The 22,661-nt window shown below is 35.0% G+C and overlaps 2 protein-coding genes across 12 annotated transcripts in view; one reads left to right on the forward strand and one right to left on the reverse strand.

The window, feature by feature from the left end:
- Positions 1–22,661, reverse strand: part of Cirl (Calcium-independent receptor for alpha-latrotoxin) — a 288,078-nt gene that overhangs the window by 143,477 nt on the left and 121,940 nt on the right. Inside the window, exon 3 of one of the 11 annotated variants that reach the window (XM_053763248.1) lies at positions 5,836–5,884. The exons of 9 other annotated variants lie outside the window; for them this stretch is intronic. The gene's annotated coding sequence lies outside the window, so the exon portion shown is untranslated. Of the gene's footprint in view, positions 1–5,831; positions 5,885–22,661 lie in introns of those variants that run through there. One more of the 11 variants, XM_053763249.2, reaches the window with a different exon arrangement.
- LOC128680238 (COP9 signalosome complex subunit 1-like) lies at positions 10,313–12,446 on the forward strand. The gene has a single exon (XM_053763259.1). The coding sequence runs from the start codon at positions 10,416–10,418 to the stop codon at positions 11,868–11,870; it is 1,455 nt and encodes a 484-aa protein (XP_053619234.1). The 5' UTR covers positions 10,313–10,415; the 3' UTR covers positions 11,871–12,446.

A 22,661-nucleotide genomic window follows, 5' to 3' on the forward strand; every position in this document is an offset into this window, starting at 1 on the left:
ATTGGCCACTACTAATAATTATTGTGTACTAATAAATAGGTTTCTCGTGTATTATATATTCGAGTAAATCTAAATTCATGTATCCAGTAATCACTGAAACACTTTATTTTAGTCTGAATTGAATTCTGTATAATTGTAATCTTACAAATGATTATATGGAACATACATTTCTTGGACACAATGGGTCGAAAAATTCACAGGACGAAATGCCAAACGGTTCATATTTTCCTCGTTGAATTAAAAATATTTCCCGTTGTAATCTAAGAAAAGACGATAAAATTCGAAATTATCTCAAAGCGTGTCTCAAATTCCTGGATTTTAATTAAAAATATCGCACTGATCAAGTAGGGCTCGGGTGGTGCTCCGAAATCCGTTGATCTAGGATTAAGCCAGATTACAGACTGAAAAGGCCTCAACTTATGATAATGTGGACCCAAAATGTTTCTGGGTTTAAACGTGATTTTGTATGTGTTTGCGATAAATAATGTATGTGCAGATGTACATACAAAGGGGACCCCAGTTTGAATTTCTAAAACTGATTCTTGAAGGCAAAATCCCTGGCAAAAGACCTCTTGTCGCCCTCGACGAAAGTGGTTAGATGACATAAAGGATTGGACCGGACTTATACAACCAACTCAAAATAGCGGCCCAAAGACGCGAGTGTTTCCGTATGCTGACCTCCAAACTTCAATTCAAAGATGGCACCCCACGATGATGATGATGCAGATGAAAGTATATAAGGTTAATATTTCCTTTCAGTTGATCTGGAGATCATAACCTATCGCTCTGTATCGCGGAAATAAAGTCGATATCCATACTATCCGAACGTTCATTTGTTATGTTTTCACTATAAAGCCGGTGAACTAATTTAGAAGGAATTTGAACAAAAGTGAAAAAGTAGCAAATATACAAACAGAAAAAATAAAGCACCTTCACAGTTTAATGGGCACAAAACAGTTAATTATTTTCTGCTATAGCATTCTACTAATACAGCAAAGTGATAAGCTATATTGTTAAAATGTTTATTATTGTTATCCAATGCTTTAGATGTGAATTGGTGAAAAGTTTGTTTATTTAAATTCTGCAATATTTTTATTCTGTGACGCAGGTAAGAAAGCATCAAAAGCTTTGTGCAAAGCTTTCTCTGTTTTGATGGAAATGATACTTGTTTTGGCTATTTGGGAGACGAAACAATATTCCGGGACAAAAATTTGAATTTTTGTCCGCTAAGCACAAGAGTCTAGTATCTTTGGGTCAAAGATACTGGCTGTATAAAAATGGACGGTTTATTCATTTGTTTTGTAAAATAATATTTAACATCAATAGCTCACTTGTTATTAGATTTTGGATGAGAAAAACACCAGACTGAATTATATATTAGTGTCAGGTATATATCTTATGACTAGCTGGGCCCCGGGACTTCGCTCCCGTGGGAATTTCGGGATAAAAACCCCTATGTATTATTCCAGGTTATATTCTACAGTGTACCAAATTTTAACACAATCCGTCTAGTAGATTGCGCGTGAAAGAGTAACAAGCAAACATACATAAATAACAACACAAAAATAATACAAAATCGGTTGATTTAACACCATATCAACCAAATAGAAGATACCTATATTCAAACTGTAGTATTCTTATTAAATAAAAACCAATAAACCAATGTAAGTATTTGATGTTTATATTCAAGCAATCCTTTAACCTACTATCGACGATCAAACCTACAAGGTAGGTACGTGATGAAAATAAAATAAAATGCTTACGAAGACCCAATATTGCTGATGGTAATAAAAGCATTTGGGAAACCGTATTCCAAATTCATATTCCAAGTTATAACTGTAATTCCAACACATTTGCCGCAGCGACTCCTAATTTTCTTCTTTGATTTCTTCGTCTACGTTCACCCTTGACCCATCATTTGTTATTATTAGCTTCTCCCTTCACATCAATCCAAACATCCTAGACCCAATAGAAACTTAAGCGAAAACAAACTCTAACCGCAATCCTTCAAAGCTCAAGATCGCATATCCCAAGCGATACATCATACGCCTCTTCAGAATTCCCAGCGGTGTTGCCAGCCTTATATAAATGCTAACAAAATGTCGGTTTCGCGTGATATCGTATACTTATCGTACTTTTACTATTTTGCATACATTACCTATTGGTATGCATATTCTTTAGTGACTAACCAAGTTTACATCGAGTTTATTTGCCAAAACAGGTCTAAATAGTTTGAACGTTTGTATTTACGCTAATTGTTGGCCTAGAAACAGGCTCGGCGGGAGACAAAGAAAACGATGTAGCAGTCATTAATATTATTATTTGCGCCGTTTCTCTGCATTAGTGGACTTTGTAATAAATATGATTTATTCTTTATATTTCCCCTTAACCTCGCTGCGGGATGAGGTTTTAAAAAGAGAAAAACGAATCGAAATAAAGGTTACGATTTTAAATGAGCTCAGACATTTCATAAATTAAGCCTCAGAAGTATCTATAAGTAGTGGTCCTTAAAATATTTAATAGACTAATGAGAGCAATGGATTGAAATATTCGTCTCAAGAGCCTAAATGTAAATTAGTCTAGAATTGAATAGTTAATGGTATTGCTATGAATCTTGCGATTACAAATTCATGCCACTTGAAACTATTGGCTTTGCAATTAAGATTTAACGAAATTAAATTTCATTTTGGTGTAACTTAATTACGTGCGTAATTACGAAAGGTTTATATTGTTCAAATTCATACGAAATGTCAATGAAAACCTACTTTACAAAAATAGCTGTAACAGAGTTTAATAGAGATTTATTCGAACACCGAGATAAAGACGCCCATATAAAATATTCATCCAACCTGAGTTCAGTCATCTCTCCCTTCGTAATATGATAATATTATGATTTATTTGGGCTTAAAATCAAAACTTTCAATCAAACTTCTAAATAATATCCTTGAATTTTCCCGAACAAGCTGTTGCTCAAAGATGCTGTAATTCAATATTATGGGTAATTAAGAATGTCCAAACAAAGTTAAAGTGGCAAGTTAAAATTTAAGCTTGGTGTTAATTTATCTCGGGTTGTTTCGAAAAACTTGTTCGAAGCCAAAGGTGAAGGTGCAAAATCTCATTTATTTAAAATTTTGATTGATTCGACTTTTGAGTGGTGTTTGATTTCGTAAATTGTGAATTTGTAGGCTTCTATTTAAACAAATGAACGAATTACTCGTCTCGTTATTCAATATTCTTCGTTTTAATAAATGTTAATATGACTTCATGCATTTTTCACTTCAGCGACTGGATTGCTAGAGATATAAACCATGGAGTTCCCCAAGGGTCCGCATTGAGCCGACTTTCATTTGAAAGGAGTTAATTACATGATTCGGAGCCGTGATCAAACTAAGTACTATTCTTGAATGCTACCGTCATTCAGTGAATTGTGTCTGTTTCAAAAACTTGGGAGGTTCGGCGAAAGTTCGGCTCGCTTGGCAACTAATATGCATAATCGTCAGACCGCGGATCTGCTCAGCCTGTTTCCTTCTTGGTTTAATTTGATAGAATTCGCGGTTGAAACATCGCATCGTGAGGAAATTTAACAAAGGTTGACTGTTTAGTTTACTACTTTGATTGGCAACGGCCACCAGATGGCGGTGGTTGGCCATTTTATATAGTAAGATACACTAAGGTGTATCTTACTATATAAAATACCTAGAGATAAGTCTCTAGGTAAGATAAGGTTATAATATGTTGTTTTGGTTTCTGATACGTTTTGTTCGATTAATCTTGAAACTTATATCAAATCGATCTCAAGATTAATCGATTAAAATACCACGGTGTGTTTTGCCACCTATCCCTGATGTCACAAGTATTCTTTATATATAGATGTGAAAATCTACCTGTATACATTACATTAGTAGTACATTGCAACGAACTAACGACGAATATAAATGTCACGAAACTATTTTCTAATCAATTTATTCAGAAATGAGACCATCACAGGCACTTTTTCACGTCAAAATATTATACAGTAATTTCTCAAAAGCTACAAACTACTGGCCTCTATTTGATGAAAATTAAGTTTAATAGCTTGTGCCTTGTACCATTGTTGCGAATATCCAAATTTACATGCAAGATTTACTTAGCATCCGCTGATAGGCTAGTTAAAGTTTGTATCACGGTATTACAGGCTATTTGAGTTGGGATTAACAAACTTCCGAGCTTAAAGGGCCCGACACGATATTAGACCAAAAATTTATTTGAGATTGAATTTTCTGGCTGCATTTTATCATTACCAGCGGCCCGGCTTCGCTTGCGTAAAACTATAATGAATCACACACCGAAACTCTCCTTAGGAATCTCACTATCTATTAAAAAATCCGCAGCGATTACAATTTTCACGGACAAAAACGCTGGAAGTAAATTATTCTATGACTTTGACCATTGATTTGAGCATATTTAATTTTATATATATATAATCCATCCGGAACGGAATCGAACATTTTAGAGACTATGGAAATGTTTATTTTATGTAGTTAAATTATCAAAAAAATGCAACATCACAGTAAAAACCCGTTGTAACATGATGTCGTGACGTGTCTGTCTGTACGCGTAGGTTTATCTCCGAAACTCGCAGCTCGCTCGAACCGAAACACTCAAGGTGTGAACGCGATTTACATAAATTTCACATTCAAATTACGACTACCCGCGCTTTCCTCTCACAGCAAAATAAACGCATAAATTCTAATATACTAAATAATAAATAAAAACTACAAAATGAATAAAATTACTTGAAAAAGATGTCAGAAGAAAGTTATTATATTGAACTAATATTCTAACTATGGCTTGGTAATTGGAAGATATCCCTTCATAGGATACGTCTGCAATTGTATTTAACTCTACACAGGCTCACTGAACACAGAATGAGTCTCGGCCCTCAACACAAGAACACGCCACGCCACAGTATATTTACCTTCTTACTATTTATTTAACTTCATTACACAATCTATGTTATAATGAATGGTTCATTGCAAATTGACCGTTAATACCACAGTATAGAAGTCCGTGCAGAGTAACTTGATATACAGTTAACTACTTTACATTAAACTTAATTAAACATCTAGACCATATGTTCTATTAAAGCCTAAATTTTCAATATACTACGCTTCTAAATCCCATAAAGACTCCCCCCTATAATATTATTTTTCTTTAATATCTCCTATGTACAGCCATAGCACACTTTCAGTTTTATTATGTGTATAAATTATAAAAGATTTGAAGCGGTGGTGGTGTAACTAATGGTTAAGACGCCTGCCTGTGAACAGAAACGTCCCAGGTTCGAATCCTACTCGTGCCACACGAGTTTGTATACCAATCCGACTCATGTGTGTTTTCATCGACCACCACTTGCTTCCGGAGAAGGAAAACATCGTGGAGGAAACCTGCACACTGGTTGATCAACTTGTATGTGAAATGGAGAAGGCAATGGCAAACCACTCCATTAATAGTGCCAAGAAAATCGTTAAGTGTGTTGCATTCCACGTAATGACCACCCTCAGCCATGAAGTAGATACAAACAAAGATTACAAACAAAGTTTTGGTGATTTATGCAAAAATGTTAAGAAAACAAATATGGTTGAAAAAGCTGCAACACGATGTGATGGTTAGTTAAAATTTTATCTAGTGTCTTAAATTCGAATCTTACTGATTATATATGTATTTTACACTAAAAATACACGACTTCTGTAGGTACATAAAGTACCAAGTTCCGAAACTCATAACAAACACGATGACACTTTGAAGAAAAGCTAAAAGCACGTGATGTACAAACAGAAAAACATACATACACACCATAAATCCCGTTTCACCATTACGCGTCCATTAGGCAAGCACACAGTACCTGGAAAGAAAAAAAAAAGAGTTTAGTCAACAGTTTGACCAAATGTTTGAGCGCATGACATAACATTTGATATCTCGGCAATGACGCTGCTTAGGTGTAATTCTCGTGTTTCGATAAACTCTTTGTAGGTTAACGACCTCAGATACGTAAGTTTTTTTTTTTAATAGAAATAATCAACTCAACATCGGTCGGTTATTATGAAATTTGTTTAACCTGGCAAATATGAATTTTGTCTAATTTAGCTGGACAGGACTGGACACAGAAAAAAGATTGCGTTAGAATTGAAAACTTCTTTTTTTGAAGTCGGTTAAAAATAGACAGAATAAGAAGAAACAAATGGAAGACAACAGCGAGACAAATTAGCATGAAATTAAATATCTAATTATATTGTATTTTACATATATTTTCACTATTTTAGAAATAAGGGTGAGTTGGACCGTCAAATTGACGTCCATTTTAACCGGCGCGCCGCTGACGTTTAGATAAAATCACGTACTTGACGTTTTGCTGCCAAAGTTGACGGTGCAAATCACAATATTGATGGTTTTAAAATTATTACGAGTACTTTCAATTTACTTAAATTTTACAGGTTATTAAGTTATTTTTAAATAAACTAATAAAATATTAATTACGTATCGCAAAATGAAATAAAAACTTTATTTCAAATAAGACTAAGAAACTTTATTACTACGTAATAGTACCTTGATCAAAAATGGTAAGCCCTTCACGATAGGCGATTTGGCCGATCTCGACCACTTTCTTTCGGCATTTCTTATCAGCAGTGGTCGTTCCGCTAGTAGTTTGTAGCCTTGGTATAATATATAATATTTCACGTCATATTTTATTTAGAATATGACGTGAAAAATTGCCTATGCAGGTCATATTTCGGTATAATAATAATATTTGAAGTCTTAATTATAACCCTGTGGCGGTGATTTCTTCTAGAAAAAACATAAAAAGACCGACACGTGACGAAATCGGACCTATAATAACCCAAACCCATTATCATTATATTCATGGGGTCTTTAATCCAAAAAGAAATCCACCAGAATCCTGATCGGGGGTCTTTTGAACTACTTCAAAGTTAAATAACCCCCGTGTCAGACCAATATCAAAAAACATTCAAAAACCACTCCTAATTTGACAACAATAAAATCTATTTTTAAACGGCAACAACTCAGTTCTAAGAAACAAATGCTCAGCCATGCAATTTAGACTGTATTTCCGGCAACATGAGTTACATTTTAAGTTAACAAATATTTAAATTTATTCACGAAACGAGACAAAGAATAAAAGACCTTAAGTATTATATGTTTGGGTGCAAAACAGTTTGATTGTCGCTGATTTAAGTCAGGGGTACTCAACCTAGCCGCGATTTTTCACCGCGGGTCGTGAATGACGTCTGTATATTTTACTAGTTAAGTGACAGATGGGTAAGGGCTGCAACTATTTATTGTGCCATTACTGCGTGGTAGCCAAATGCTCTCTGGGGTTGACAGTTGAAAATTGCTCTCAAAACCTCGCATTGTTAGATACAATTGGCAAGTTTCTGAGTTACACCCGTTTGTTGGATCGGATAATAAAGGACGGCAATTTATTTTTATTGTCTCTGCCATAAAATTGAATCTATTTATGATGGAAACATGGAAAGTAGGGGAGTTCGAGATTTGAAACGTATGACAATTGCGATCGTTCCGTTTGCTTTTGGGAAATGATGTCATTCTTTGTCAATGAGATGGTTATATTCCTTTATCTGAATGTTCAAGTACAGTCGACAGAAGGCCTACCACGAAATATACAAAGACGTAGCACGTTACTAACGTCCATATGCTGTCTCTTTTCCCGTATCGTATGTAAGGTCTCGCCGTGAAAAAAAGACAGAACGTGTGGAGGCAATCACGTGCTACGGGTTTTATGTATCGCGGAAGCCCCTCAGTATATTAACCTACCCAAATTGCAATTTTTAGTGGTCATCGTTTTCGGTTTAGTAAAGCTTGGTAGAGCCTTAAACATGTCCGTCAAATTCAAATTAAATTTACTACTGTCACTGTCATCTCATTACCATCCATTATAGCTACCAGTTATGATATGCTTTAAATTAAACATGGTAATGATACGCCTGTAAATTTTATATCGGTTAATAAATGTCAAGCTGAGGGCGAGAGTACACTCGTATTTTAATTATGTGGTTTATAGTAAAGTGGACAGCATATCAATTGATACAATCCTTCTGAATTCGTCCGTATTACAGGGGCATAGATGTGAATGAAGGTTAGTTTTTATAATTGACTGATATAGAACTATTCAACTTAATTTGTAAAAGTCACACTAAGGCCAAAGTTTCAAAGAATTGGAAGGTATTTTATTGGATGAAATGAAAACAAGATAATTATATGTAGGGTGTCTCAATTACACATAAATAGCCCATTATTAATTTACAAAGGTTTTGTGTTGATTCAAATGTCATTAATGTATTAGAAGATCACGAAAAAAAAAACATTTTCTTTATGCTATTCAATCTAGAAAAGACGAAAAAAGTAACGTTTATTAAAGTTTATTAAAATTTTAATCATATTTTTATCACTATTTTGATTGACAAAATCTGTTACCAGTGTTCGAAAAGAAGAAGGATATTGATCGAAACTTTGAGAACATTAGAAATCCTCAGATACTAATAAATAAAACCTAAACAACAAAGAGAAAGCAAACGGAATTGCTTTATCGCAGTGCCACTCGAACGAAGCTACAAATTCCCTTCCATATACTCAAGTAATGCAAATACTCAAGTAAGAATCCTATTCTAAGGAATCAGCGAAGAGATTGCGTCTGGCGAAATCAATTTACCAAACAAAACCGACGATGTTTACACAAAAATAAACTTTAAGACAATGGAAAAAGGAATGTAAAGAGCGCAAAATTAACTGCGCCCGTACTATCATTTCCATGCCAGTGAGTCGCAGCGTCATTACCGTGACTGTAATATTGACAGTCATTAATTTGACAGTTTGACATTTGGAGATACCATTGTCATTGGCGCTAATGTTCTCCAAGCAATTGTTTCTCGGCCATTTAGTAAACCTGGAGAGGTAATGAATTGTGAACGAACTATATTTCATACGTTTTGGGAGATTTATAGAATTGGATAAGATTCGGTTTCTTCAATATTTGTGTTGGAAATAATATCGGTATTATTAATCAATTCTAAATTTAAAGAACTTTGTCGTTACAAAATCTCTCATAACAATCTATTGTTTGACAGAGTGATAAATAATTATCTAAAAGACTGAAGTTTGAATTTCATAAAAAATTGTTCAGCCATTTGGGCGTAAAGAAATTCTCACAAACTTTATCCTTTAATTATTAAGGCATAAACATTTAATAAAACACTATCGCCGTACTCGAACGCAAAGTCGAATTCACGAAAATTGTGTAGTTTGTATAAGAGATAATAATTTACCGCATTGAAAAACCAGTAATGTATACCGAAGGCGCAAAAATTTGGCGAACAGTATGACGATACAGTCGGCATTAGGTTAAGCATACCAAAGTGACACCACAGCAGATACGACAATAAAGTATATTATTGTTAGCTTGCTCACTAGTATAAATAGGAAGAGAGAGAGAGAGAGAGAGAGAGAGATAATAAAAATCACAATTGAATTTCCAATATTAGAAACGGAAAAGCCTCGATAGAAACAAACAAATGGCCACCATACGCGGAACAAACGAGCGAGTGTAAACAATGTTTTTAAAAATAAGATATTCGCGGAAGCTAGATGTCTTTTTTTAATGGGTTGTTTTTATAAAGTCATTTTAGAGTAATATTGATGATTTCCATCATTTTGCAATGTTACAAAATAATATACAATACTTCCAGTAACAATAATGATATTTTTTAATGGTCCTTATATGTATAGTTTGTACATATTTTCCTTTCTAAAAGTGGCTTCTAAACGTGTATAGAAAATAAATCAAGCTTATTTAGTTTATTTTTATTAGTTAGTCACAATAACTAAGTTTAAAAAAATACGATAAAGCTGTAAGTTTAAAAATAGATATTTTCGAAAATTATTGGAAATATTGGATTTTGCTAGTGGATTTGCCCGCGTAAGTTTCCCACGGGAACATATTTTTTTTTATATGAAAAAACCCTAGGTCCTTCTCCGTACTTCAAACTACATGTACGCAAAATATCAAGATGATTGGTTATACAGATATAGCGTGAAGAGGTAACAAACAAACCAACATCCTTACAGCATTGTATAGAAACATTAGCTATTTCCCGAGGCAATATCACTATCCGTCTACAAAGCAAACTATATTTTGTCTCGTTCTGTCAATATCAAATATTTTAAAGTGCAATAGTGACAAAACTATTCTTAAACTTTTCTCAGAATATGAGTAAGTATTCAGTTACATTTACAAAAGAAAAATGCCGCTGCCAAAAAGAAACGTAGTGATAAAGGTTGGTTTCTTGCGTTGACAGTGGATTTCGCATATTCTCGTTTTTAAGTCAAATAAACGGTGTAAAATGTTCGAAATGAATACAGCAGAACCCATGCAGGTGGACGTTCCATTGGAGGATAATGAGAACAATGAGACAGAATGCTACGTCGTTGAGAATCCTACATTGGATTTGGAGACATACGCGGCGTCATATACTGGCTTTGCCAAACTGTACAGGCTAATGTTTGTGGCAGACCACTGCCCTCCATTAAGGTTGGAAGCTTTGAAAATGGCTATCTCATACGTCATGACAACATACAATGTAAGCCTGTACCAAAGCCTTCATAAGAAACTAGCAGAAGCTGTAGCATCTTCGGGTTTGCCTGATGTAGCAGTTCAAATGGGATCACAAGATATCCCTGTGCTTGACACCATGTGGGTAGAATCTAAAACTAAGAAGGCTGCCATTAAGTTGGAAAAGTTAGATACAGACCTTAAAAATTACAAAACAAATTCAATAAAGGAGAGCATTAGAAGAGGTCATGATGACTTAGGAGATCATTACCTGGATTGTGGAGATCTTACAAGCGCTCTCAAATGCTACTCTCGGGCCAGAGATTACTGCACAAGTGGTAAACATATTATCATGATGTGCCTCAATGTAGTTAAGGTGTCAGTGTATTTGCAAAATTGGGCACATGTTCTTAATTATGTGTCTAAGGCAGAAGGCACACCAGACTTTAATGAAGTACCTGGTAAGGACTCAAACCAGTCAATCTTAACCCGCTTAAAATGTGCTGCGGGTTTGGCTGAACTAGCCACAAAGAAGTATAAATCTGCTGCCAAGCACTTCCTAGCGGCAAGTATTGATCATTGTGATTATTCAGAGCTATTGAGCAGCAACAATGTTGCTATCTATGGTGGCCTCTGTGCACTGGCAACTTTTGACCGTTCAGAATTACAAAAACAAGTCATAGTTAGCAGTTCTTTTAAATTATTTCTAGAACTAGAGCCACAGTTACGTGACATAATTTTTAAGTTCTATGAATCTAAGTATGCTTCCTGCCTAAGGTTACTGGATGAAATAAGGGATAATCTCCTATTAGATATGTATTTAGCACCTCATTTAAATTCTCTTTATATGCAAATTCGCAACAGAGCATTGATTCAGTACTTCAGTCCATATCTATCAGCCGACATGCGTCTGATGGCTGCGGCATTTAACCGCACTGTAAATGCTCTAGAAGATGAGCTGATGCAATTAATACTTGATGGTCAGATTCAAGCACGGATTGATTCCCACAACAAAATATTGTATGCTAAAGATGTGGATCAGAGAAGCACCACATTTGAAAGAAGCCTTGCCATGGGCAAGGAATACCAGCGACGAACATCCATGCTGATCTTGCGTGCTGCAATGCTCAAAAATCAAATTCATGTTAAGAATGCCGGTGGGCGCGATACTGGCCCTCAGAGTGGCGAAGCCCCTGGATCCAGCACCAGCCTAACCCCTCGAACCTTCGATAATTTACCTTTGTGATGACTTTACATTTTAAGATAGCCCATACTCTTTTGCATGACAATTTAATGTATTTGACTGTCACCATATTTAATATGCACACATGAAATTATCACAATTTTGAAAACGACTAGCAATAAAATAGCATATTGCTTATCCACTGTATATTAGTATGGTGTCAGTTGTTTGTATTCCGTGGTTGATGCTTAGTAAATACATAAAATCTGAATGTCGAACAACTTTATCTATTATTTAACTTTATCGATTATTTTGTAATTAGCTCTGTTAAATCAAATTTATCAATTTGATGGTATATACCTAAATTGTCATGTGAAATTGCTGTCAGGTTTGAAGACACTGTGTACCAATCTACCCGCTTTTCTTTTTTGTTTTGAGAGAATGCTGAAAGTAATCCCAATTCCCAAGTGGGTTGAATGTTAGGTATTAAATTGTCAATGTACACTGGTGACATTGTTTAAGAGAAATGTTTAACAGCAATCACAGACATTTGAACAGCTGGTGCAAGCATTACTTCTTAAAATTGTTTATACTGAATTATTCTATGTAACCACAAAATATTATGTCTACGTAATTTTTAATTAATTTTTATTATGTCTACAAATCAAGTTAATATTATGTCGACATCATGGTATCCAGCCCATTCAATTGTTCGAGGTTGATGTAGGGTTGGGTCTAACAAAAGATCGAATTATTTATGGCAAATTCCTTCCTGATAGAATTTAATCATAGTTCGGATGGCTATATTCGGACGAAATCAAAATTTGTAGGAATAGTAGTGGGTGATTAATGATATAACCACAGAGTCCATTGTAGTGAAAGAACAATTTATAGAGGGTATACATACATATATATTTGAAGTGTGGCCAATAAGAGTTTTGTTGTCATACACACTCGAATCTCCTAATACATACAGTACGGTTAGTCCATCTAGTTATGCTATTAGTTATAAAGTTACTAGTGGCCTTTCCCGGCTTCACTTGGCTAAAAAAGTCGACACACGCGACAATGAGAAAGAGAAAATTGAAATAAAAAACCTAGGTTTTATGAATGTACGGTCAACAGTACATCAATCCACTTAATTTTATTAGAAATTAATCCCTATTTCCGCCACATCCAAATCCAAATCCATGCAGGGTAACTCGGTCGACTGTACTTATGAAAGACACATTATTTCTTGTGTAATATTAATTAATAATAATTCACCAATAGCGTTGCATATACATTCCGATATCCTAGAGATATGTATCCTAGGGAAATTAAATAAGAAACTTAAGATATTTTAAAACAAACACCGACAAATACCTTCGCAGCTGAAAAATTCCATTTCTATGTAAAATCTCAATCTACAAACCGCGAGAAATATTCAAAGACCAAAGACAAAAGGAACTAACGTTTTAATCTATGTCAACTACCAACTTAACTTCGCCGTCGCAGTGCAAACTGGCTTTTAACCCATTGTTATACGGGTGTTAGTGAGCGTAAAAGTAAAGTGGTTTATATCAGTATTCAGGAATGGTAGGCCACGTCTGATTGGTCGAACGCTAGGGGATAAGACAAAGATTTGGCCTCTATCGCGACGCCTCAATGGATAAGTTTAAATTTAATTTTGACGCTTAAAATGTCATTCCTAATTTGAATTTTGAATTAGAGTCCGTTCTATTGGGTTTTGGCGGTGTTAAAAATATTTTGCGTGTCATAATTAATCCTTACATATTATAAGTAGTAATTGATAAATAGAAATGAATGTTATCATTTAGAATGATCTTATTCAGTGCCATTCAATGCCAAATTTTCAAATTTTCACACCATCGAACTCAGACAGATGCCGACGCGAATGCACGAACACCGCGTAGTTTGTATGAGAGCTTTTATTTACTGAAATGAAAAAATGTATGCCGAATCCGCGCGAACGTAAGGTGAACTGATCCGCTTTAATGTATAGCCGACATAACAGCGAGACACGCGGGGTAGGTCCGTGAGAGGACTATCAAATTATGCGTGTTTTACACGATTTTGACCCTTGTTAAACTCCCCCCCCATCTAACAACGACACGTTCATTCCATTTGGAAGTATTAAAAAAATCCGTAGATAAAAGAAATATATCTCTAAAAGTCCCATTCGTCGAAATGAAAATTGTCACTTTGTAACACTTTACACTCAGTTTCGCTTACACGAAAGCATTTTTTCTATTTCGCTGTCCGTCTGTCTGTTTGTTGCTTTATCACCAGGCTGTATTATACATTTGATGTATTTCTGTTGCCGCTATAACAACAATAAAAATCACGATAAAACTTTTTTCTCGTTTATAGATCGACTCACACTTGGCCGGATTTCTTTTTTCTTTTTAATGTGCTCTTGTTGGCGTTTGAAGTGATTGTGGTCCTGTGGCATGTGATCATAAAGTCTCAGCTTCGAATCCTACAGGTGCCACATATATTTGTATATCTACGAATCGGACTGTTAGTCATAGTCGTAAGTGATGACAGCGACACGAATAAAATTCGACACCATAATTATATGAATCAAATTGGCATGTACAAATTCATTCGAACCTGGGATTCGATCCATCGCAGATGAGCGTCTTCACCGCTAGCTAGATCACCACTGCTTAACAATACTTGCAAGTATTGTTACAAGTAAGTAAGTAAGACTTCACGAGTCCAAGAAATGATTGGATTCAATTTGTAGTCGAATTGATTTTAGAATTCCACTCAAGTCGGCACTCTCTGAATTAAATTATCCTTCTGTCCAAATTAATATGAGCATCCCTGGAGAGTTGCGTAGGCAGGGGCGACAAGACTAACATACATTGAAATATAAACGTCATATTATGTGGCTTGTGGCTCTTGCATTAAAATAGAATCACATATTCTCCCGTGGATGTCGCAAGAGGCGACGACTAAGGGAGCTAATCAACAGCAAAAATCTCAAGGAGGGTTGACATCAGACAAAATGAAAATCACAGGCGAAACTGAAATTTCAATGCTTGTTTTTTTACGCTGATGTAGGACTTCGCGGCGTCACAGCGCCGAATAAAACTAGACACGCAACGACGAGAGAAAGACATTTATATACGTCAAAGAATATATAAATATCTCAAAAGCAAACTCATAACAGTATTTTATCTGTACTATTAAACCCAACAAGCACCTACGTAAAAAATACAATTTCTGAATATAACATTAGATTGTAAACAGGAACCCTTAAAACCTCCGCGGCGGTCTAACGGTACTTCCGGAGGCTGTAGCGCCATTACAACGCGCCCGGGGGTTCGTTTCCGGTATATAGCCTTATAAATTTTTCGCTAAACAAATTAGGCATGTTAATAGAGAATTCTGTATACACATTTGTCGTACTTAATTCTTTGTCTTTTTTTTCGGAGCACTTAAAAAGTAGTTGTAATAACACAGTTAAGTCAGATAAAGTGATGTATTATACTTAAGACTCAAAATAAATCAAGTTAACGCTAACAATATATTCAGCTTTGAGCAAAATAAATGTAGCCTAGAATCTAGATAGCTGACACTAGCTTTCCTCCATCCTAATGTTATGCTAATTTCTAAATCCATCTCCTAGATTCTGGACAAGTACTAATAGTATCTGAAATGAGAAACTTATGCCAGTAAGTGCTTGCCATTTTTGTTATATTTTCCGAGGTACAGCCAACTGCACGTTGGTACCCGTCATGAGCCTTTATACCTTTGCAATAGAGGCGTTATATATGAATTTATATAGATGCTGTTGACTGTACGATGCTTTGAGAAAATATAGAATTTCTACGTTATTTCCGGGAAAAATTTCGTGTGATTTTTCTTGTTACAACACTGAGTTCATTTTTGAACTGTATCTTTTGTTATGGTCGGCTATTACTAGAAACACTAGAAGGAAGAAAAGGTGAAAGAGTACTCTATTTTAGGTTTGCTTGCATTAGTAAATTTTGACGTTAACTTTAACGTGCGCTGAAAAGAATAGTGCGCCATTTTATCTAAACGACAATGGCGGCGTGAAGCTCTGAGATAGAAGATAGTTCTGTGGCGCGCAGGTTAAAATTAATGTCAAAGTCGGCCCAGCGGTAAAAAAGCGTGACAGGCATACACATTTTCGCATTTACAATTATTGGTATGGATTTTAACACTGTAAATTATAAATTAATGAATAACTAGATAATAATTTCAATTGAGGTCACATCATCGACATGAGAAACAATTATAAAAGTCAAGTCTATGAAATTAAAAAGCAACGACTAGATTTTTCATTCATTAATCATACAGACAATTAAAAAAATTACAAAGGATTTTTAATTGCAGCAAAAGAAGCTTGTAAACAGGTGCTTAATTAGCTTATTATTTCAATTACAGGTTTAATATTTCTACGTCGAAGTACTTCAAAAGATAAATAGAAACACAACACTGTATGTTGTACTACCTCGTGCCCGCTGCTTCGCCCACGACAATTTCCCACGGGAACTGTACGAGGCAAAAGATCACTTATGTCCTGTTATTGGGTCATGTTCCTGGACCGTAATCAAGGTAGAGCATCGACTAGATTTATTTAATCGTATTTTCAGTCGTTCGTTCGAGTCAAATATAGTCTAACTAGCTTCGCCCCGGGGCTTCGCTCCCGTGGGAATTTCGGAATAAAAGGAACCCTATGTATATTCCAGGTTATATTCTACCCGTGTACCAAATTTCATAACAATCTGTCCAGTAGATTTTGCATGAGTAACAAACATACACACACACATACATCCTCACAAACTTTCGCATTTATAATATTAGTAGGATATATTTCATACAAACATAAGTATTACAAAACAAAATATATTTTATATCGGAATAAGACATAGCGAATCTATGATTTTACGCAAGCGGATTCTAGTACGAAATATAATAGGGAAATTTTCCATGGTTTCTTGGTTTCAGATCTGATTTAAATTCAATCTTGTTTAGAACACATCACATGCACGGGTTGTTCCGTATTCATCCTATGTAGTCTCATGCATAGGTTGAATAAGGAAAAGATAATGAGTGTAGTAATATATTTTTGTAACCCTCGGCAATTTATCTTTATTTTTCAACCCCTTATTCATCCCTCGTTTTACTAGGTATTATTTTATTCGGTGACTTAATTTTAGCTTAAGGATAAGAAAGGGTTGAATTTGTATTGGATTAAGAAGAATTTAATTATCTTACTAATATGGGATTTTGTATTATCTTATTAATATTATAATTGCGAAAGTTTGAACGTGAGTAAAATGTTTATCACTCGATAATAATAATTTGGTATGCAAATAGATACTTTTCAAGATTATTAGATGATTATTTTATCCCGAAATTCCTACGCGACCGAAATCCTAGGACGTAATAAATCAAAATAATGTTTAAGAAGAATTAGTAACCAGGAATACTAGTTTGGGACGAGTAAGGAAATGGGATGAGACATCACAGGATGAACTAGGAACAACCCGTTGTGTCCCGAGGCACTTGTGTGTAATTGATTTATTCTTCTCACAGTTCTTGGGGTTGTCTTGAATGTCACTCTGATTTATAATGTATGGAAATTGTGAAAATTGCCGGCACGCAACTGTTTTGTAACTAAATATTGGAATTTTCCATCATTTTGCGTATACATGTATGTCATTAGGTAGTCAATAAATGCGTAATTTCATTCCGTGTTTCGGAGAAGTCCATGTAGAATGTATCTTAGGTATATTGATGATTTTAATGTTAATATCTCCGAAGTTATATTTTTCATTTAGATAGTGTGGGTGTTATATATATTTGTAATATATATTTGATAATTGATTTGAAATTGGGTACATAGGGTACTTTTTATGTACTTTTTATCCCGACGGGAGCGTATCCTCAGGGCACAGCTAGTATGCTAAAAATACTTTACTACTAAAAAAAATAGATCGTAATATATTTTTTCGTTCGTCTCAACTCTGTTTGTATTGTCTTCTGTCAAGCCAATCACCTGCAGACATCGATTAACACTATCTATCAGATAAGCTAACAATAGGGCTAACCGCTACTTGTAAAACTTAACAATGTACCAATATAATCAAAACGCTCAAACAATACCTTGACACCCTTATTGTAAGGGGCTGGGGTCATTGAACTTGTGTAACCCTGTACACACAAATCGTCCACGCGAATTTCACACATATGACAATGATAATAAAGGTCAAATTTGTATAGGTAAATATTAATTTCTGTATTAAGGTGTTGGGTAAATTGTGATTATTATAGAAATTTTGAACGCCTGTCGCTTATGCGTGTAATATCGAACTAGTGTACTGTAATTATTTTTAAAATAGGGCCGTTTCCTTCCACTTTGTTCGAATTATTGGTGTGGAAAGAGAAACATACAGATCATGACATGATAAAGTTTAGTCTTGATAAACATACACTATAGACGAAATGGCAACGCGAAAGAATGAATATCGCGTAGTTTGTATGAAAGCTTTTATTTGCCGGTTTTAAAAAAAACCGCAACGTATACCGAATTCGCCAAAATTTGTTTGTCGATAGTGTATATAAAACTAACTTTTGCTCGCGACTTCGCCCGCGTTAATTTTCCGGGATGAAAAGTACCCTATGTTCTATTTCATATTTCAAACTACATGTATACAAAATTTCAAGAAGATTGGTTGTGTAGGTAGAGCGTGAAGAGGTAACAAACAAACTTATTTTCGCATTTATAATATTAGTTAGAATGCCGCAGAACGTGCGAAGTGGAGAAGAATAGGTAGGAAAGCGGAATCTGGCCTCCGCAGCTTTGTGACTGTCGAGTATGTATACATACGATGTTTTTTGTTTTGAAGCCTTATAGCCTCTACAGACTAATGGTCGTCAAGCCGGACTGCTACAGTGGAGGTCTCGGGTTCGATTTCCGGTCAGTTTAAGATGGACAATGATCTTCTTCAGATTGATCTGATTCTTGTATGTTTATCTATATATGTATACTAGCTACGCCCCGGCGCTTCACTCCCGTGGGAATTTCATGTTTAAGAATGGGTTGCACCAGTCAACTTTGACGTTGACTTTAACTTGCACACCGCAAAATCATTGACGAAATGGCGTACTTTGTGTTTTTCTGCGCAGGTTAAAGTTAACGTCAAAGTTAACTGGTGCAACCTACCCTTAGTTTGTTGTACTACACCCTAACTTTAACGAAGTATATGTGAATTAAGCCTTAACTCAATCGACTGAGATAAGCATGCTTATCGCCAATATTCATTGGTCTTAAATAACACAGCATTCGCCAATAGGCATATCGGTCTGTCACTAAATCACATTCGTTCAGAAACTGCTGAATGAGCGCTTTATTCCAATACTAATTAGGATTTTAGTCAATTTGATACAATTTAAATGTGTACATATACATAAGTTAGCGTAGGGTTGCCGCTTGCCGTAAGCATAAACCGTATTTTCTTTATATGTTCAACTAGCGGCCCATCCCAGCTTTGTTCGGGTAAAACCAAGATATACATCTAAACATTACTCAGAAATCACTATTTTTTAAAAAACTTTTATCAAAATCCATTGCTTAGTTTTAAGATTTAAGCATACATAGAGACAGACGGAGAGATGTGACTTTGTTTTTTTAGTACTGTAGAGCTTAGTTTTTAAAATGCACAAAACAAAAAATCACACACGAAGATGCACAAGTGGACTTTGCATTTGAATAAAATGAAAAATGTAGACAAGCGAAATACTCTTCATCCCGAAATTCCCACGAGAAAAAACGCCGTTTAATTAACAATATCGAAATAATTACATTTATTATTTCAATAAGTTGAAAAGAAATCTTGAACAAAAAAGTTTGACTTTGATTGAACACGCCTAATCTAATTTTCCAATTAATCATGGCATTCAATAACTGAAAACAGCGGTATTCACTTGGAGAGAGACGGATTGTTTGAAAACGTCTGGTTTCTGCTCGATTGAAAAGTGGCTCAAACTGGACTGAACCAGTTTTGGCCGGACCGTTGCGCATCTGTGCGGTATTCACTTGGATTCTATTGTCTCCATTCCAAGTCTGCAAATTAAATTCTAACAAAGAACTTTTTTTTATGAAATAAAACACTAAGGGGTCAAGAAACTTGACAAATTCGAAATTGATGTCAATTGTCGATTGCCTCGGTTTTCTAAATTTCAAAATTAGGTATATGATTGATGTTATAAAAGTTGTGTGTTCATTATAAAGTCTATGAATCAATTATTCCATACCACGCACACATTTGTGCCTCCGCCGAGGACAAAGGTATGTGTTGTCTATTATTTATAATAGATTTGTTAGCACCAAAACTGACTACATTACACATTCAAAAGCAATTTCGCGGAAAATTTGCTCTTAATCTCAAAGCGGTAAACAAAAATAAATTCCCCGATCGACAACCCTATCTGGTTTGGATAGTGACAAATACCGCGCCGCATTCCTATGCCGTCGCGGGTCGAATGCGGAAAGTACGGAATTGGGAATTGGTCCAAACTGGAAACAAAATACATCGTAGTCCGGACTAGTCCGACAAATTAGACAAATATGCTTCCGGATGTACGGTATTTCTCTTTGTGATACCGTGAATTGAAGGTTGAACTAACATGTAGCCTACGACTGAATGAGTATGGATTTCAAAAGTTGTTATCCATGCTAAAATCTATACTATTATTATAAAAAGGTAATCGTTTGTGAGTTTATGACTTTGTGAGTTTGCCTTGTTATATTTGTATGTATGTTTAATCTCCGAAACTACCGAACCGATTTCGAAAATTCTTTCACTATTAGAAAGGTATATTATCCAAGATTGCTATAAGCTATTTTTATTTCAAAATTCCCACGGGAGCGAAGCCCCGGGCAACATCTAGTTACTTATAAAGATAAATTATTTGTAATTAATAAACTCATAAACGGCTATATTTTGATGAGTGATATAGGCTACTTTTTTCATTACGGTTTTACCCGAGCGAAGCCGGGGCGGGGCGCTAGTTTTTACATAAAATCATGTCCGTGCAGTAAACACCTTATTTTAACAATAAGCGCGTGAATAATCCATAGAACATTGGTCAAAAACGAACATTGTATACGTTGCTAGATTATAATTTCGATGAATAAGTGGTTCTTGGACTTTGACGCTCTGCAGCTGAGGAAGCAATCGGAAATCGCTCAGATAAGAGAAACTACATAATATTCAAATGTTTTAGTGTCAGTTTCAAGTCGTGCCTAGGACTACCTTCCTAGGCAGAGTTGAAACTGATACTAACATATGTACTCGTAAATACTAATTTACGAGTAAATGATTCAGTGAAATAATAAAAACATTTTAATCTACGTGTTATTTTTACAACATAATTACATATTTTTGTCACGCAACAATGAGTACCCTAGCATTAACTATATATAAAGGGAAGTTGTCTGTCAGTCATACACATGTTCACTAGAAGCCACGTTTGGTTACAGCTAATAAAAATTAGCGATTTTTAAAAATCTGAATTAGTACAAACTGTTTTTTTTTCAAAATACTATTATCATTTCATTATCAAAATGAAAATAAAGTATTTTATTTTATACTAGCGGCTCGTCCCGGCTACGCTCTTGTAAAACTATAATAAATTATAGGTTCCTTTTTTTATGCATACAATTTTATGTCATAATTTAACATGGCATACTTTTACTTATCATAATAATAGTGACGCACAATATTAATTTGGCATAATGTTTTAGGCACAATTTTTTTACGCACACCTACCATAAGCATAACAATTTTTAAGCATAATATTCTAAAGCATATTGGCGGCTTATAGCCCCGCCGCACCCTAACCTAATTTTGATTTGCATAAAGCTATAGTGTAGCAGTAACACTATAGCTTTATGCAAATCAAAATTATGGTAAAATACATTAGACTAAACTACAAATATGCTTATTGAATAGGTATGCCAAAAGAAAAGTATGCCAAAATATTATTATGTCAAAAATATATGCGTAACTCGTTATGCTAAATTAAATTAGGATAAAAATATTATGCGAAAAAGGGAACCCTAAATCCCTCTATCGAATCCGATATCCGAAATCCTATCTTGAATCACTTAATCTATTGAAAAATCCCCATCAAAATACATTGCGGATTTAGTTTTAAAGATCTTAGCATACAATCAAGCATCCCTATGTACAGATACGGACGACAGACAGACAGCGGGAAGCGACTTTGTTTTATACTATATAATGATCTGAAATTTTACGGCGTTAAGTCCAACATTTGTACATATTTTTTTAATGTTTTTGCAGTAAAGTTTTAAACAAAAATAACAAAACAAAAGAGTGTGTGTGTCTTAGAATAATTTTTCGAATGAAACATTTCGATTCAAGTTTAAAATACAAACAACAGTTACAATACAATCTATACTTTGATTGAGCGAAGCTGTAATGTCTGATAGTACTATCCGTACTATTACTATTGACCTAGGTCAGTGAGAGAATTGGCCTCCAGTGGTAATTGCGCCCCCGGGCATCGAACCTGCTACCGTACTATCATTACCATTGCCAATACCAATGTTGGCTAAATGTGTATTAGTTTACGTACTACGGTACTTGCTATGTGTCTGTATGCAGTATTATTCAATATCTTTTTAAGATTTACTACTACTTCATACTCTCTCTCATCTGAGGGTTTTCCCGGTTACTTTCTCAGCTGTTGAGCGTCAGAACCCAGTGTCCGTTTACAGACTATCGTCTCCACGTCGCACGGTCGTCAGCTTATTTTACTTATTTACTACTTATGCAATTCAAT

Source organism: Plodia interpunctella, chromosome 23 (assembly GCF_027563975.2).
Source record: "Plodia interpunctella isolate USDA-ARS_2022_Savannah chromosome 23, ilPloInte3.2, whole genome shotgun sequence".
Lineage (NCBI taxonomy): Eukaryota > Metazoa > Arthropoda > Insecta > Lepidoptera > Pyralidae > Plodia > Plodia interpunctella.

Bases quoted from the DNA above. Each gene is read 5' to 3' on its own strand.
- LOC128680238 (XM_053763259.1), top strand. From the start codon at position 10,416: ATGTTCGAAATGAATACAGCAGAACCCATGCAGGTGGACGTTCCATTG.